General features: G+C 40.3%; 1 protein-coding gene across 1 annotated transcript; it reads left to right on the top strand.

Annotated features, from left to right (window-relative positions):
- LOC122990047 (NLR family CARD domain-containing protein 3-like) lies at window positions 1–13,901 on the top strand. Its single transcript, XM_044363174.1, has 9 exons — window positions 1–288; window positions 425–653; window positions 779–2,582; window positions 2,690–2,863; window positions 4,247–4,420; window positions 4,766–4,939; window positions 5,715–5,888; window positions 12,863–12,909; window positions 13,064–13,901. The coding sequence occupies exons 1-9, from the start codon at window positions 286–288 to the stop codon at window positions 13,624–13,626; spliced, it is 3,342 nt and encodes a 1,113-aa protein (XP_044219109.1). The 5' UTR covers window positions 1–285; the 3' UTR covers window positions 13,627–13,901.
- Window positions 13,902–16,613: the final 2,712 nt, after the last annotated feature.

Below are 16,613 nucleotides of genomic sequence, written 5' to 3'. Positions count from 1 at the left end.
CTGATGAAGCAAGACCCTGAGCTGAAAGCTACAAACAGACTGAGCCGTTGATTCTCAGTAGGGTCAGCAGGACTAGTAAAGCTTTACCACTACAGGGAGTCATCTGATTCTCTGTTCACATCCAAATATCACTTGATGGACCTTTAGCTTGTGATTGCCTCTGTGTGGACAGACATAATGTGAGCTCATTCTTCATGATTCCTCCACAGAGTGGACCAGGAGAGCTCAGAGGTTCCCAGTGGTCAGTCTACCCAGCAGCATCAAACACACCTGGACTCCATATTTATGGTCTGTACATGTACAACAACTACTTTTACATCTATTCTGGTCACAATCATCTCCATGCTTCACTTTGTAGACCAGTGGATTGTCAGTCTGTCAAATATGGATGTCATTGTGTCATTCATATAATATTCTGTTCCAGCTGCTGGAGGAGAAAATTGTCACTTTTGTGAAGAACGAGTTGAAGAAAATGCAGAAGGTTCTGAGTCCAGATTACCCAGAATGCTTAGAGAGTCAGAGGGAGGGTGAGGAGGTGTGGGATGGTGAGGAGGAAGAGCATAGGAGGAGCAGCAGAGAGGCATTTCTGAAGATCATACTGCACTTCCTGAGGAGAATGAAGCAGGATGAGCTGGCTGACCGTCTACAGAGCAGTAAGAGGATTTCTATAAAGATTTAACATTCTGGATAAATGAGACATTTACTGATGTCTCAAGAGATGGAGGAAAATATGTTAATGAACTCTCTGACTGATTTGATCTGTTCTTTCTTATATAAGGAACTTGTGCTGCAGAGTGTCGATATAAATTCAAGTCTAATCTGAAGAAGAAGTTCCAGTGTGTGTTTGAGGGGATTGTTAAAGCAGGAAACGCAACCCTTCTGAATCAAATCTACACAGAGCTCTTCATCACAGAGGGAGGGACTGCAGAGGTCAATAATGAACATGAGGTCAGACAGATTGAAACAGCATCCAGGAAACCAGACAGACCAGAAACAACAATCAGACAAGAAGACATCTTTAAAGCCTCACCTGGAAGAGATGAACCAATCAGAACAGTGATGACAAAGGGAGTGGCTGGCATTGGGAAAACAGTCTTAACACAGAAGTTCAGTCTGGACTGGGCTGAAGACAAAGCCAACCAGGACATACAGTTCACATTTCCATTCACTTTCAGAGAGCTGAATGTGCTGAAAGATAAAAAGTACAGCTTGGTGGAACTTGTTCATCATTTCTTTACTGAAACCAAAGAAGCAGGAATCTGCAGGTTTGAAGAGTTCCCGATTGTGTTCATCTTTGACGGTCTGGATGAGTGTCGGCTTCCTCTGGATTTCCACAACAATGAGATCCTGACTGATGTTACAGAGTCCACCTCAGTGGATGTGCTGCTGACAAACCTCATCAGGGGGAAACTGCTTCCCTCTGCTCGCCTCTGGATAACCACACGACCTGCAGCAGCCAATCAGATCCCTCCTGAGTGTGTCGGCGTAGTGACAGAGGTCAGAGGATTCACTGACCCACAGAAGAATGAGTATTTCAGGAAGAGATTCAGTGATGAGGAGCAGGCCAGCACAATCATCTCCCACATCAAGACATCACGAAGCCTCCACATCATGTGCCACATGCCAGTCTTCTGCTGGATCACTGCTACAGTTCTGGAGGATGTGTTGAAAAGCAGAAATGGAGGAGAGCTGCCCAAGACCCTGACTGAGATGTACATCCACTTCCTGGTGGTTCAGACCAAACTGAAGAAAGTCAAGTATGATGGAGGAGCTGAGACAGATCCACACTGGAGTCCAGAGAGCAGGAAGATGATTAAGTCTCTGGGAAAACTGGCTTTTAAGCAGCTGCAGAAAGGCAACCTGATCTTCTATGAATCAGACCTGAAAGAGTGTGGCATCAATATCAGAGCGGCCTCAGTGTGCTCAGGAGTGTTCACACAGATCTTCAAAGAGGAGAGAGGGCTGTACCAGGACAAGGTGTTCTGCTTCATCCATCTGAGCGTTCAGGAGTTTCTGGCTGCTCTTCATGTCCATCTGACATTCATCAAGTCTGGGGTCAATCTGCTGGCAGAAGAACAGAAAACATCCTGGTGGCCTAAAGTCTTAAAAGAAAAATCCAAACCAACACGTCTCTACCAGTATGCTGTGGACAAGGCCTTACAGAGTCCAAATGGGCACCTGGACTTGTTCCTCCGCTTCCTCTTGGGCCTCTCACTGCAGACCAATCAGACTCTCCTACAAGGCCTGCTGATACAGACAGGAAGTAGCTCACAGACCAATCAGGAAACAGCCATGTACATCAAGAAGAAGATCAGTGAGAATCTGTCTGCAGAGAGAAGCATCAATCTGTTCCACTGTCTGAATGAGCTTAATGATCGTTCTCTAGTGGAGGAGATCCAACAGTACCTGAGTTCAGGACGTCTCTCCACAGATAAACTTTCTCCAGCTCAGTGGTCAGCTCTGGTCTTCATCTTACTGTCATCAGAAAAAGATCTGGATGTATTTGACCTAAATAAATACTGTGCTTCAGAAGAGGCTCTTCTGAGGCTGCTGCCAGTGGTCAAAGCCTCCAAGAAAGCTCTGTAAGTACACAGATTGTTGAGTTTATTAAAAAGATTTTTAAAGACAGCTTTTAAACGGGGAGAAAAATTAACAATTTATTAAATATTTTCTCACATTTATTCTTCAGACTGAGTGGCTGTAACCTTTCAGAGAGAAGTATTGAAGCTCTGTCCTCAGCTCTCAGCTCTCAATCCTGTAGTCTGAGAGAGCTGGATCTGAGTAACAACAACCTGCAGGATTCGGGACTGAAAATGCTGTCTGCTGGACTGAAGAGTCCACACTTTGCACTGGAAACTCTCAGGTCAGATCATGTTTGTCACTATACAATTTAAACAGCCTCTCTCATGTCAGTATTTCAGAATCAGGATTTTAAATTTCACAGTGTAGAAAATCTTCATGTACTGTCCAGCACAAATATATCAACTTCAACATAAATAAGCTCATCATTTTTTGATACCATGTGATTTATATTACTGAATTACTGTTTATTCTCATTACTTGACTATTAACTGTCACATCTCCGGCTGGTTTACAACAGAACACCAGTGACTGTAGCCAGTGCTTGGCAGAGATTACGCATCATCAAAGTTTATATTTATTTCAACACAAATATTACATTTTGTGTTGTACATTATTGTTTCTTCAGATTGAGTGACTGTAACATATCAGAGAGAAGCTGTGCAGCTCTGTCCTCAGTTCTCAGCTCCCAGTCCTCAAGTCTGAGACAGCTTGACCTTAGCAACAACAACCTGCAGGATTCGGGACTGAAAATGCTGTCTGCTGGACTGAAGAGTCCACACTTTGCACTGGAAACTCTCAGGTCAGATCATGTTTGTCACTATACAATTTAAACAGCCTCTCTCATGTCAGTATTTCAGAATCAGGATTTTAAATTTCACAGTGTAGAAAATCTTCATGTACTGTCCAGCACAAATATATCAACTTCAACATAAATAAGCTCATCATTTTTTGATACCATGTGATTTATATTACTGAATTACTGTTTATTCTCATTACTTGACTATTAACTGTCACATCTCCGGCTGGTTTACAACAGAACACCAGTGACTGTAGCCAGTGCTTGGCAGAGATTACGCATCATCAAAGTTTATATTTATTTCAACACAAATATTACATTTTGTGTTGTACATTATTGTTTCTTCAGATTGAGTGACTGTAACATATCAGAGAGAAGCTGTGCAGCTCTGTCCTCAGTTCTCAGCTCCCAGTCCTCAAGTCTGAGACAGCTTGACCTTAGCAACAACAACCTACAGGATTCTGGGCTGAATCTGCTTTCTCATGGACTGAAGAGTCCACACTTTGCACTGGAAACTCTCAGGTCAGATCATGTTTGTCACTGTACAGTTTAAACTGCCTCTTTCATGTCAGTATTTCAGAATCAGGATTTTAAATTTCACAGTGTAGAAAATCTTCATGTACTGTCCAGCACAAATATATCAACTTCAACATAAATAAGCTCATCATTTTTTGATACCATGTGATTTATATTACTGAATTACTGTTTATTCTCGTTACCTGACTATTAACTGTCACATCTCCGGCTGGTTTACAACAGAACACCAGTGACTGTAGCCAGTGCTTGGCAGAGATTACGCATCATCAAAGTTAATATTTATTTCAACACAAATATTACATGTTGTCTTGTTCATTATTGTCTCCTCAGATTGAGTGACTGTAACATATCAGAGAGAAGCTGTGCAGCTCTGTCCTCAGTTCTCAGCTCCCAGTCCTCAAGTCTGAGAGAGCTTGACCTTAGCAACAACAACCTACAGGATTCCGGGCTGAAACTGCTTTCTCATGGACTGAAGAGTCCACACTTTGCACTGGAAATTCTCAGGTCAGATCATGTTTGTCACTGTACAGTTTAAACTGCCTCTTTCATGTCAGTATTTCAGAATCAGGATTTTAAATTTCACAGTGTAGAAAATCTTCATGTACTGTCCAGCACAAATATATCAACTTCGACATAAATAAGCTCATCATTTTTTGATACCATGTGATTTATATTACTGAATTACTGTTTATTCTTGTTACTTGACTATTAACTGTCACATCTCTGGCTGGTTTACAACAGAACACCAGTGACTGTAGCCAGTGCTTGGCAGAGATTACGCATCATCAAAGTTTATATTTATTTCAACACAAATATTACATGTTGTCTTGTTCATTATTGTCTCTTCAGACTGAGTGACTGTAACATATCAGAGAGAAGCTGTGCAGCTCTGTCCTCAGTTCTCAGCTCCCAGTCCTCTAGTCTGAGAGAGCTTGACCTTAGCAACAACAACCTACAGGATTCCGGGCTGAAACTGCTGTCTGATGTACTTGAGAGTCCACACTGCACACTGGAAACTCTCAGGTCAGGATTCATCAACCTGTTCAACTGATCACCATTTAAACTGTGATTTATATGAGTAGATACATTATTTTCATACCAGTTGTGTGTTTAGACCCTGTGAACTACTTGTTACATATAACATATTTTCATTAAATTTGCTCTGTCTCTGCTGTTGGAACCTGAAATATCAGAGAGGAGATTAAAGATTCAAAAACTGAATGAAGAACTGTTTATCTGGCCCAAAGTAAAACACACACAGACAGTTATTCAGTGAACAGTTTTTGGTAACATTTATAGTTTCTTTTAATTTCAGAACACTCTCTGTGCTGGGATGATGATGATTTTTACTCACCATGAGGATGTGACAGTGCAATGCACCTCCATTTAATTCTTCTTTTGTTTCAAACAAGCTTTAAACTCTGGATGATTACTGAAACTGAGTGAAGTAGAATCAGTGAGTTTGAGTGAAGGAGTCAGAAATGTTTCCTTACTGTTAGTTTTTACTTTTATTTCCACAAAATTCAGTCCTTATATGCCACATTTGTTGGGATTCCTGTATTTGACTGTGAGCATCTGAGACTGAGTCATTTTCTTCTGTGATGTTTCATGGTTTGAGGTTTGATGTACACACAAATTGTAGCCAGAGTCTGTCTCCTGCATATCTTCATATTATCATCTCACTGTGGCTGATTCTTCTTTTACTATTCTTACTGATGACAGTAATAAACACACTACCTTCCAGTCCTGCAGTGATCTCAGATCATGTGACGTGTGTTGTTGTTTTGTGTGTTTACAGGCTGTCAAGATGTCTGATCACAGAGACAGGTTGTGCTTCTCTGGCCTCAGCTCTGAGATCCAACCCCTCCCATCTGAGAGAGCTGGACTTGAGCTACAATCATCCAGGAGACTCAGGAGAGAAGCAGCTGTCTGCTGGACTGGAGGATCCACACTGGAGACTGGACACTCTCAGGTATGGACAGACAGGTGGACACTCTTAGGTATGGACAGACAGGTGGACACTCTCAGGTATGGACAGACAGGTGGACACTCTCAGGTACAGATGTCGCTCATTTCCATTGACGTACCACAGTAATGCCGTGGCAGCAGCAAAGGGGGTGAAGTAATTTATCCAGGAGTAGCTGCAGCGTGCATCAGCAACCACCAGGTAGCACATATGAGCAATTGAGATGCAGTGTCTGTCTATCTGGTTTGTTACACAGACCTATCTGAAAAGTCAAATGCCAGGCAAATCCAGCTGCCTCGCAAGGTAATCTCTCTGTAGGGTAGTCAATACAAAATGGCGACCCTGCTCGATAAGCAGACGTGACAGGGGAACAAAGAAATGCTGAGAAACTGTTTGGTAAAGAGTCATAGCATTCTGTTATATTTTCTGTACAGTATACTAACATGTTACACAGTCTTAATTTCATAATGGATATTTGTGTTATGATATAAACCAACCATCTGTCAACACAGTTTAGACCTCAATATATGAAACATGGAAATTACCCCCCCCCCCCATATTTGTAATTGACTGATTCCCTCAGAAGCTGAAAGAAAGCTGATTTGTTCTCCTTGATATTTAGAGTTAAACTGATTCTAAAACGTACAGGATGTGTATCACTCACATTAACCTGCTGCGTCTCATTTGTTTTCATGTTCAGCAACAGGGAAAAGCAGCTGTGAGCGCCATGGATGTATTATAAGATCAGTAAAGTTATTTTTACAGTGAGTGGAGCTGTTTCTGCAGCTGTCTCCAGTGTTTATAACAATAAATGCATCTTTAAATTCAGAGTGATGTTCACCACCCTTATAGCCACAGGTGTGCCCAGATGTGCCATCTAAATCTCAAGCTGGCACACTTGGCATAATCACTGTCAGACAGTCTGTGAGGCTTAAGTGATCACTGTGATGTGACTCAGCTGATGCACTGTAATGTTAACGCTACAACAATGGCTACACAAAGTTTTTAATGTGTTATTTGAAAAAAAGTTGAGGAAGAAGAAACTCCTCCGCCTCTGACTGAGTCCACCAGACTCATTAGCCCAGCCGCTCACTCCCTAGTGGTACAGTGCTTTCTCCCAGTCAGCCTGATGGGGGTTCACACATAGCCGTGGGAAATAGGCCAACCTGGAGGCTGCAGCTCCTCCTCGGTAGATGTGTTTTACTCAGTTCTCTGATTGCTATATGCTGTGCTTTCTTTTTGCATTTCATAATTTCCTAAGTATTATTCCAAAAAGAGCTATTGCCGCTTACACTGACGCTAAAGAAAACGTCAACAGTGGAACTGCGGAATGGAACAAAAGTTTTCTTTTGGGACACGTGAAAGTTTCAGAGCCCTACCACAGACTCAGCTGCTAGTCTAGCCTAACCTAGCATACAAAGCTTCTCCACCTGGCAAAAGACAACTTAAAAGCTATGTCTCCAAACCCAACAAAGTCAGTAAGCTGACTAAGCGACTGACTGAGAGGATAACACAGCTTGAAAAGAAGATTGAAACGCTTTCATATAGTTTTGAAATACTTTCATATAGTGAGAGCTAGCAATTCATTAGCAGCTACTGTATAGAGCTTCCAAATATTAATAGACTATTATATATGGGATTGCATTGGATATGGAGAATCCAGTCGCAGTCCAGTTAGCTGACACGCTCCCCTGAATATGTCATAACTACACTTATTAGCCATGACTGAAAATCTAACTGTGGATAACAAATCTGTCTGGGAGCTTACAGAGATGTTGCCAACTATCCTCTCTACACATTTAACTGATATGAACATGGCCTAACTACATGGCTGACATCGGTGTGCCTCACCCATGGGATAAAGTTTATTGACAATTTCACTATCTTTGGGAACTGTGAAAACCACTTTAAACCTGACGGGGTTCATCTGAACATCACTTGATCCAGACTCCTTGACACCAATCTACGTAGATGCCCTTGGAACACTAAATACAAAGAAAATGTCAGGTTAGGGAAGCAAGAGTGGACCCAAACGCAGAGGCCAGAATGCAGATTTGATGAAAAAATCTCCTTTTAATCATGGATGTTCAAGAACAGGCAAACAGAGCTGAACAGAACTAGCAGACACAACAAAACGAATGATGCAACAAAGACTCAACTCAAAACCAGACCTTAAATACAGACTAAACTAATCAGGGAATGGGGAACAGGTGACGAGACACAAGGGCAGGCTGGGAGTGATTGGCTGAGGGAAACACAAGAAGCAGGGCAGGGCTGACGAGACTGATACAGGGCAGGTGTGGGGAAGACACAGAGCAGAGCAGGGCTAATGAGGGTGAGGCAGGGCAGGTGAGGAGGAGTACATGAACACACAAGGGAAACATGGTAACAAAACCAAAACCCAGAAAACACAATACTCTAAATACAACCCATACCAACCTGACCAAGAACCATCATGAACCTAAACTAAAGTATACAACACACCAGGCTAAACAACAAAAGACAGTCCAAACCCACCACCCAAATATAACAAGAAAACTCATATGAACCGAAGGACTAAACAGAACTGCTAACCAAGAGACCCCAAAGAACACAAGAACATAAAGACCAAAAAACACACAAAGTCCAGGTAGGGTGTGACAGAAAAATGTGGGAATAAGCGCAAAGGACAGTGCACACAGACAGACAGCCTGTACCCAAGTATTTGAACTACCTATTTCTGATCATCACTGTGTGTTCTTTGATGCCAACGTAATCTTAACAAAGACTAAAAGGGAATTTTTGGTTCAAAAGAGATTGCTAGATGATGAGGCTGAAACAATATTTACTAATATTATGAGATCAGTTGAGCTGTACAGCTGTGACTGCCCTTTAAATGACATGGTTGAAAATTTCAATAATGCATTGTCATCAGCTTTAAATACTATTGCTCCACTAAAAGTTAAAAAGAGGTGGACTGACAGAATCTCTCCATAGTTAAACAATAACAGTTTTAATGAGATCAAGAGAAGTTCTTTGTATATAGTTCACTGTAATATATACAAAGAAGCCATAACTGTCTATAAAAAAGCAATACATCTGGCAATAATGGATTATTTTCCCAAGATCATTACAGAGAATACTGGGAACTGTAGAATATTATTCTCCACTATTGATCAGCTACTCAACACTGCCCCCCAGCAGTTCTCTGCATCAAAATGTGAAGAACTTCCACTGTTCCTTAATAACAAAATAACATTAATCAGAGCCAGTCTTGCTGCTGATATGAACACAGATGATCTCAGCAAATCCTGTAAAAATGATATAACCATGGGAAAATTCCCCTGTATTACATTATCTGAGCTTTGCAGGACTGTCAATGAGTGTTATTACTCCAGCTCATGTATTGACCCTGTACCTACAGAATTTTTAAGTGGGTGTTCAACAGTGTTTCAAGTCATGTCCTGACCATCATAAATACATCACTTCAAACAGCTGTTGTCAAACCATTACTAAAGAAACCCAACCTAGATGGTAATGCACTGAGCAGCCTTTCTCAAAGAAAACAACATCCTGGAGGAGTTTCAGTCAGGCTTTAGCACAAACCACAACACTGAAACTGCTCTCACTACAATGATCAGTGACCTCAGATTAAACTCTGATGAAAATGAGGTCTCAGGTTTCATCCTTGATACGATTGACCATGATATCCTAATCAATGATCTTGAAAAGTGGGTCTTTCTGACTTTGTTAAACTGGTTCAAAACAAACATCAGAGGGAGAAAGTTTTACATCAGTCTTGGAGATCATTTGTCCAAGGAACATGACAACTGCTTTTGTCCATTATTATTCTCACTGTATATGCTGCCACTTGGTGACATCATCAGAGAATACAGTGCATGTTTCCACAGTTACACTTTAAACTCCATTACTACCCATCTTCTGGAAATAAATAAATGGATGAGCAATAATTTCTTAAAGTAAAATAAGGACAAATCTGAAATCCTACTAGTCAGCCCCAAAACAAAAAGAAAAATGTTTAATAATCTGGGGAAATTAACTCCCTGGATTAAATCTGCGGTTACAAGTTTTGGTTTTATTTTAGATTCAGATCCCACATTAACAAGGTGATGAAAACATCTTTTTTCCACCTTAGCAACAGCTAAAGTACAACCATTTATAAATCACAAAGATGCAGAAACACTGCATTTTTTACTGGCCTCCTGAGAAAAACCACTGAGAGACTTCAGCTCATTCAAAACTCTGCAGCTCGACTGTTAACCAGAACCAAGAGGCGAGAATACATTAGTCCAGTTTTAGCTGCTCTGCACTGACTTACTGTAACATTTAGAATTGACTTTAAGGTCCTCCTCCTTCTATACAAAGCCCTTATTGGGCTAGGACCAAGCTACATCGCTAACTCCCTTGTTCACTATGTGCCTTCAAGAACACTGCGTTCACCTGCTGCTGGTTTACTGGAGATTCCAGCAACAGCCGAAAGAAAATCATGAATGCAGCCTTTGTCAATTACACCCCAAACTATGGAACACACTAATGAGGAGCGAGGAGACATAAATTAAGAGACTTGAGATGTACCCATAAACTGAGGGTACGTCTCAAGTCTCTTATTTTATGTGTCCTCGCTCCTTATCTGAACCGGAAGTTGTTCCTGATGCGCCATTTTGACAGGCGTCAAAATGTAACGTAGTTGTTGGTCTGATCAACAAAAGAACCATAAACAACTTTCCTCATTTATTAGAAAGATTTTTCTTTTCATGATGTTATTTCCTCCATTAAACTGTTTCTTGCCGACAGACTCTTCCTGACTTTAATTTTATCCATAATAACAGTTAAACACATTTATATTTTATGTAATTTATCGTCATTTCCATTCAGTCATGTGAGGCTGAAAATTCCTGAGCGTCAGGTTTGATATGAGATAACATAATTTCCATTTTCCCTGAAACATTTAGCCAAATACATATTTTCCGGTGTTCAGAAGACACCCATATCATATTCTGGGTTATTGAATAATGAATTCACTATCAGAATATCAAAAAATACAGATGCAAATAATCAATAAATAGTATAAACGCATTCTGAGTAGAAATGGTTCCTGTGCCTTTGAGCAGGACACAGTATAAATGCCGAATGCAGGTTTTTATTTAGGTGTTTAAACAGTTAACAGGCTGCAGAGAGAAAACAACTGCTCTAGCAGTGATAACTGTGAACCTTTATTAGTCCATTACTCCATCAGGAGTTTCTACAGCTGTTAAAGCCGACTGACAGCTGATCCAGCTGTGATCAGCTGTCGCCGTCATCAGAAACGGACGTCGCTTCACATGACGCTTCAGAGGAAAGGATGTCTCATGTCTCTCAAAACAAATTTCCTCGTTTCCTCTCCTTGCTTGATTTCCTTGCGTCTGTCCTGCATCCACGGTGGGAGGGACTAAGACGCAAGGAAAAGATGCAAGTAAAGGAAACATGGATGCAATTTAAGAGACTTGGGATGCACCCATTGATGTGGGTCTGCTGTGGTGAAACTACAATGTTCTGAAGATGGACTACAAAAACTGTATCTCACATACTTCCCCCGGTAGTTCTTACTGTGTTGTTTGATGCAGATTATATAAACGTGGACAACACAGCGAAAAATATTACTTCATTACTAAGGTCAGAATTGAATTTAAAAAAGGAATAAAGGCTACTGTCACAAACTGAAACATTATCACCTTGAAATTTATTGCTCACACTCACCCTCCTGAATCCCAATTATAGTATGAAAGTAAAAGTTAAATGTATGAAAGATAAACAGAACATGTTACTACTGTACATATCATCATTCTGAGGTTTCAAACTTGATGAATTAAAAACATCATCTGATTAAAATGTCTCATATCCCTTTTTCTTGAAAGACTGACTTCTGTGTTAAGGTTAATATGCCAATTATGATCTATTATTATCTTGTGCATATAACAGTGTAACAACCACCACACAACTCAGTTAACACCTTGAAATGTCGACTTGTTTGTGCTTTAAAGTTGTTCTGGTTGATCCAGGCTGTGGGTCCGTGTTCCTCCGTCCAAAGATCTGTTCAACTCGTTTGGTAACAGGATGAACAAATATACATAAAACATTATTTAGTTGCTGTTTTTCATGTGAAGAAACAGCGTCTGGAGGTTTTAATAATTAAGTTACGCTGCTGTGTCTTGTACATAAATGTGCACAGCATCTCTCTTAATGCTCATGATCCCTGCAAGAATCTAATAAACTCAAGCAGAAATCTCTCAGTGTTACAGTCGTTTTAGTGCCAAATTCCCTCATTTTGTTCTGATCCTTCTACTGCAGATCAACAGATAAACACTGTACAGGGAAAGAAAAAGTGGAAATCAGCTTAATATCATTGATTATTTAAATCTCCAGACATGCCAACAGGACCAGTTAGGATCTAATATTAATGAATGTTTATTGACAGTGTTTTCTGGTTGAGCTACAGTGGAAGGATCATTAAATACCTGCAGTGATCAACTAAATGAAAAACAGGAAGCTGCAGTGAACTCACCTCAAACACTTGAGACTGCAGCTGATTGTCAGCTGTAACCATCATGCAGGAATGTTCCACCTGTGTGAGAGGAAATAACTTGTCAGTCGTCCAAAGATTGTTGAGGAGACAGACAAACAGAAACAGGCAGTTTATCATTTTCATGTTAGTGTGAATCAGTTTAAACAGTCTGGTCATCTGTTCACAATACAAACTGCTGAGTCTGAGAAGAAAAAGTCTCATTGTTGACATGATTTGACTTTGAGACGCCTGTTTTTAATTGGCTGAATGTAGCTGCTGTTGGTAGTCATCATGTGATGTGATTGACAGTTGCGTTGCCTAGCAACAGCAAAGCACCTCAGTGTGATCAGGATCAGAGCTGCTTTTTCTAGAGTGATGTCATGTCCATGTTTGCATGCTGAAAGAGAACGTGCTGCTCTGACCTCCCTCCTCCTTTCAGGCTGCAGCCTGCTGGAGTCCGATACTTGACACCAGGTCCATGGAGGTGTAAGTGTGTTTTTCATTTGATTCATGAAAATAAAGCAAACTTCAAACTGTGACAGCACTCATTTACATCCTACTGAGGATGAAGATGATGTCATCATCAAACAGATGATAGATCAATAACCACAGCTGTATTGTGTCTCATTCTCTCCATCAGATTTCTGTCAACTCACACTGGATCCAAACACAGCAAACAGAAAACTCAAACTGTCTGACAACAACAGGAAGGTGACACATGTGAAGGAGGATCAGTCATATCCTGATCATCCAGACAGATTTGATGACCAGCCTCAGCTGCTGTGTAGAAATAATCTGACTGGTCGCTGTTACTGGGAGGTCGAGTGGAGAGGACTGGTTTGTATATCAGTGAGTTACAGAGGAATCAGAAGGAAAGGAGACAGTGATGACTGTTTGTTTGGAAAGAATGATCAGTCCTGGAGTCTGTGCTGCTCTGATGGTGGTTACTCTGTCAGTCATGATAACAGAGTAACATCCATCTCCCCCTCCTCCTCCTCCTTCTCCTCCTCCTCCTCCTCTGTCTTTAACAGAGTAGCAGTGTATGTGGACTGTCCTGCTGGCACTCTGTCCTTCTACAGAGTCTCCTCTGACACACTGATCCACCTCCACACCTTCAACACCACATTCACTCAGCCTCTGTATGCTGGGTTTAGGTTTGGGTTTGGGTGGTCTGGTGCCTCAGTGTCTCTGTGTGGTCTATAGGAGGAAGAGTCTCCTCCTGTTAGACAAACTTTCTTACTGCTGACCAGATAGTTCAGTCTGTACAGGATCACACACAGCTGATGGTATTTAGTACCAACATGATCTCTCACTGCTTGTAAATGTAAACATGGTTTCCACTTGATTGACAGTTTGTTTGTAAAATGAATCAAATGATAAACTGAGTCCAGTTGTTGTTGTTTTCTGTTGTTAGTGTATTAGAAAGGCTTGAACTGTAATGGGATAATGGGAATGGGATCTTCACAATGTTTTGTTGTATTTATTTTAGTGCCAGAACAACAGGCCTCCTATTGGCTGGTTAAATGAACACCTCTAATGGTGAAGGCTGAGGCTCAGCAGCTGGAGTGTGGCTGCTTTTATGCTGCGTTCATATCATATTGGAATCATGGTAATTATGAGATTCTGACTTGTAAATAGAATTCAGGTCAACATTCAAGTGGTAATTATGAATTGGAAAAGCTGAAAGCTCTGATATTTACTGGATATGGTGGGTTATTGTCAATAACAGTATTTTTGAGCCTCATTCCACCAACTTTGTAATCATGCAGCCATCTTGATTTGTTCTGTGACATGAACATGGGAATCTTTCCCGCCTCTACCATCCATCCCATATGATGTGAACATAGCATAAGAGATGAGAAGTCCAGGAGCTGTTGTGTGTTTCTGACATACAGTAAAGATTTAGTTTCTCTCAGGAGTGTTTATTTAGTTCCTGTGTAGAGAAGAAAGTTCATGATGATCAGTAGCTGATGTTAGTTTTCTCCATTTATTTTTGTGTGTGTGCATGTTAATTCATATCTAATTTCATATAGTAGATTGAAGGTATTTGACAGTTTCAGGACTGTTTAAAGTGTCAGTTTAATGTGTTTAGCTCACATTCAGTCTGACGGCTGTTGTTCATTGACTGTTTCTAAATAAGTTGTGCATCATCAGCATTCAGCTGTCATGTGTGATTAAAGCCAGCAGGTGTCACTGTTTATTCCTTTGGTTCATACTGACAGAGATACGATGATAAATGCTGATGAATATTAGCGCCCTCTACAACACCATCCTGCACTGTTCAGGAGTTTGTGAAATGATGTTCAGAAATCATTCAAAGGCTTTTGGCTCTTTGTACATCCATGAAGATGTTTGTGAATGTGTATTTGTAAATGATGATGATGATGTCTGAATAAAATGTGTAAATGTCAGTAGATTCAAAGCTAAAAACTATGTGAACCTCAGCACTCAAGTTCCGACACATAAGTTACAGCTGCTCATTTTCTCAGCTCATCTCAGTCCTCTCAGGAGGTTTTATTCACTTCAGTTTGGGACTCTTCATTCATATCATCTTTAACCACACTGCAAAATTTCCTTCTTTTGATTCAGTTTTGTCTTAATTCTATCTACTATGTTTCTATTTAATTCTTTTAAATTCCTATTTAAATATCTTATACATGGATTTTGTATTTCTCCACCATGATTAATTCCTGACAGTGTGGAGGACATTTTGAAACATTCAGTCCTTCATGTTTAATAAAATGTAGAAAATATAGCATATAATTGGATAATTACATTAATAAAATCTAAATAATGATAAATATTATTTATGTTGTTGTGTTGTGAGTATTTCTCAAATTCTGGCTACAGCCCTGAATATATACACCAAAATAATGTATCACAAACAAACAATGGAGCAAAATGCAGACGTAACCAAGGAAACAATCCAAAAGAAGAATCCAGTTGGATGCATGGACGGGTGTTTACTCCTGAGAGAGACAGTCACAATATATTCAGTTTAAAAGGTGTAAAAGAAGAGTAAGATCTGTTGAGAAATGTGTTGAGCGGATCACAGACATCTGAGTGTGCAGCTTGTTCTGCTCTGTGATATTTACTGACAAAGATCTCAAACATTGCTCAGTGAATTAATGGAGCATCATGCTGCTGTCAGGGTGGATGTTCTCTCTCTGTTTGGGTCTGTTCAGGTCCAACACAGTCTGGATCAGGTCTAATTATCCTCAGCTCTGTTTCACATCAGGACTCTATTTTTAACATTCATTGATGCATGTTGGGTTCAGGAAGGTTCTCCATGGGTCAGTCTCAGACCTCCAGTCTGATAAATGTTTTCCATCCTTACAAGAAGAAAAAACAGCAGAAAACACTGAAAACTGTTTTTACATGAAAAGAATCAAATGTAAAGATTTGGAATATATTTGCACAAAGAATCATTTTCCAGCATCTTCAGTCTGTTCTGTTATATATAAATCCTTATTCACCTTTGGCTGCCACTCAGAGTTAAATTTACTTGTAACTGACATGAAACGCAGCTGTAAATTCCTCCACATGTGCATCAAGAGGCCATCTAGTGGACTGATAGTAGAACAGCAGCTGATTGCAGCTCAAACTCAGCTCTGACAAGAAGTTCAAGTTTGACTTTATTTGTCATTTGTGCAGAATAACATGCGTCATGTACAATGAAATGTTTGAGATGAGGCTGGGGACAGTACTGCAGGACCACTAGAGAGCAGCAGAGGACTTTTTACATGCAGCAGTTACTGCAATGCAACCTGTGACCTTCACACATATGGGGCTTTCTTCCTACCTTTATTCATGAGAGTGATCTTTCAGTTTGAGAGCATGATTCATCGATTTCATGTTCAGATTTTGTAATTCTTATCCTCAAACTCTGCCCTCACACTCAAACAGCTCCTGCTTGTGCTTAGATTTGTTTTGCTTCTGCTAAAACTGTATGTTTGCACTCAGAAATATTGTTGCTTGCACAGATTTCCTGCTGCAGCTTCAGTCCTGTTACAAAATCTGAACATGAAATCAATAAATCCTCTCAAATTGAAAGACCACATTCTTGAACAAAGGTAAGAAGAAAAGCCTCGTATATACAACGTATCTGCAGGCCAACAAATGTCTTTAAAAACATTTAATTCAGTCTCCTCAAAAAAAGGTCCTTAGAAGTTATTAGAAAGTGTTAAATT

The sequence above is a fragment of the Thunnus albacares genome, chromosome 10 (genome assembly GCF_914725855.1).
Source record: "Thunnus albacares chromosome 10, fThuAlb1.1, whole genome shotgun sequence".
NCBI classification, from domain to species: domain Eukaryota; kingdom Metazoa; phylum Chordata; class Actinopteri; order Scombriformes; family Scombridae; genus Thunnus; species Thunnus albacares.
Note: the sequence above shows the minus strand (reverse complement) of the source record. Positions and strands in the feature narration are given on the sequence as shown.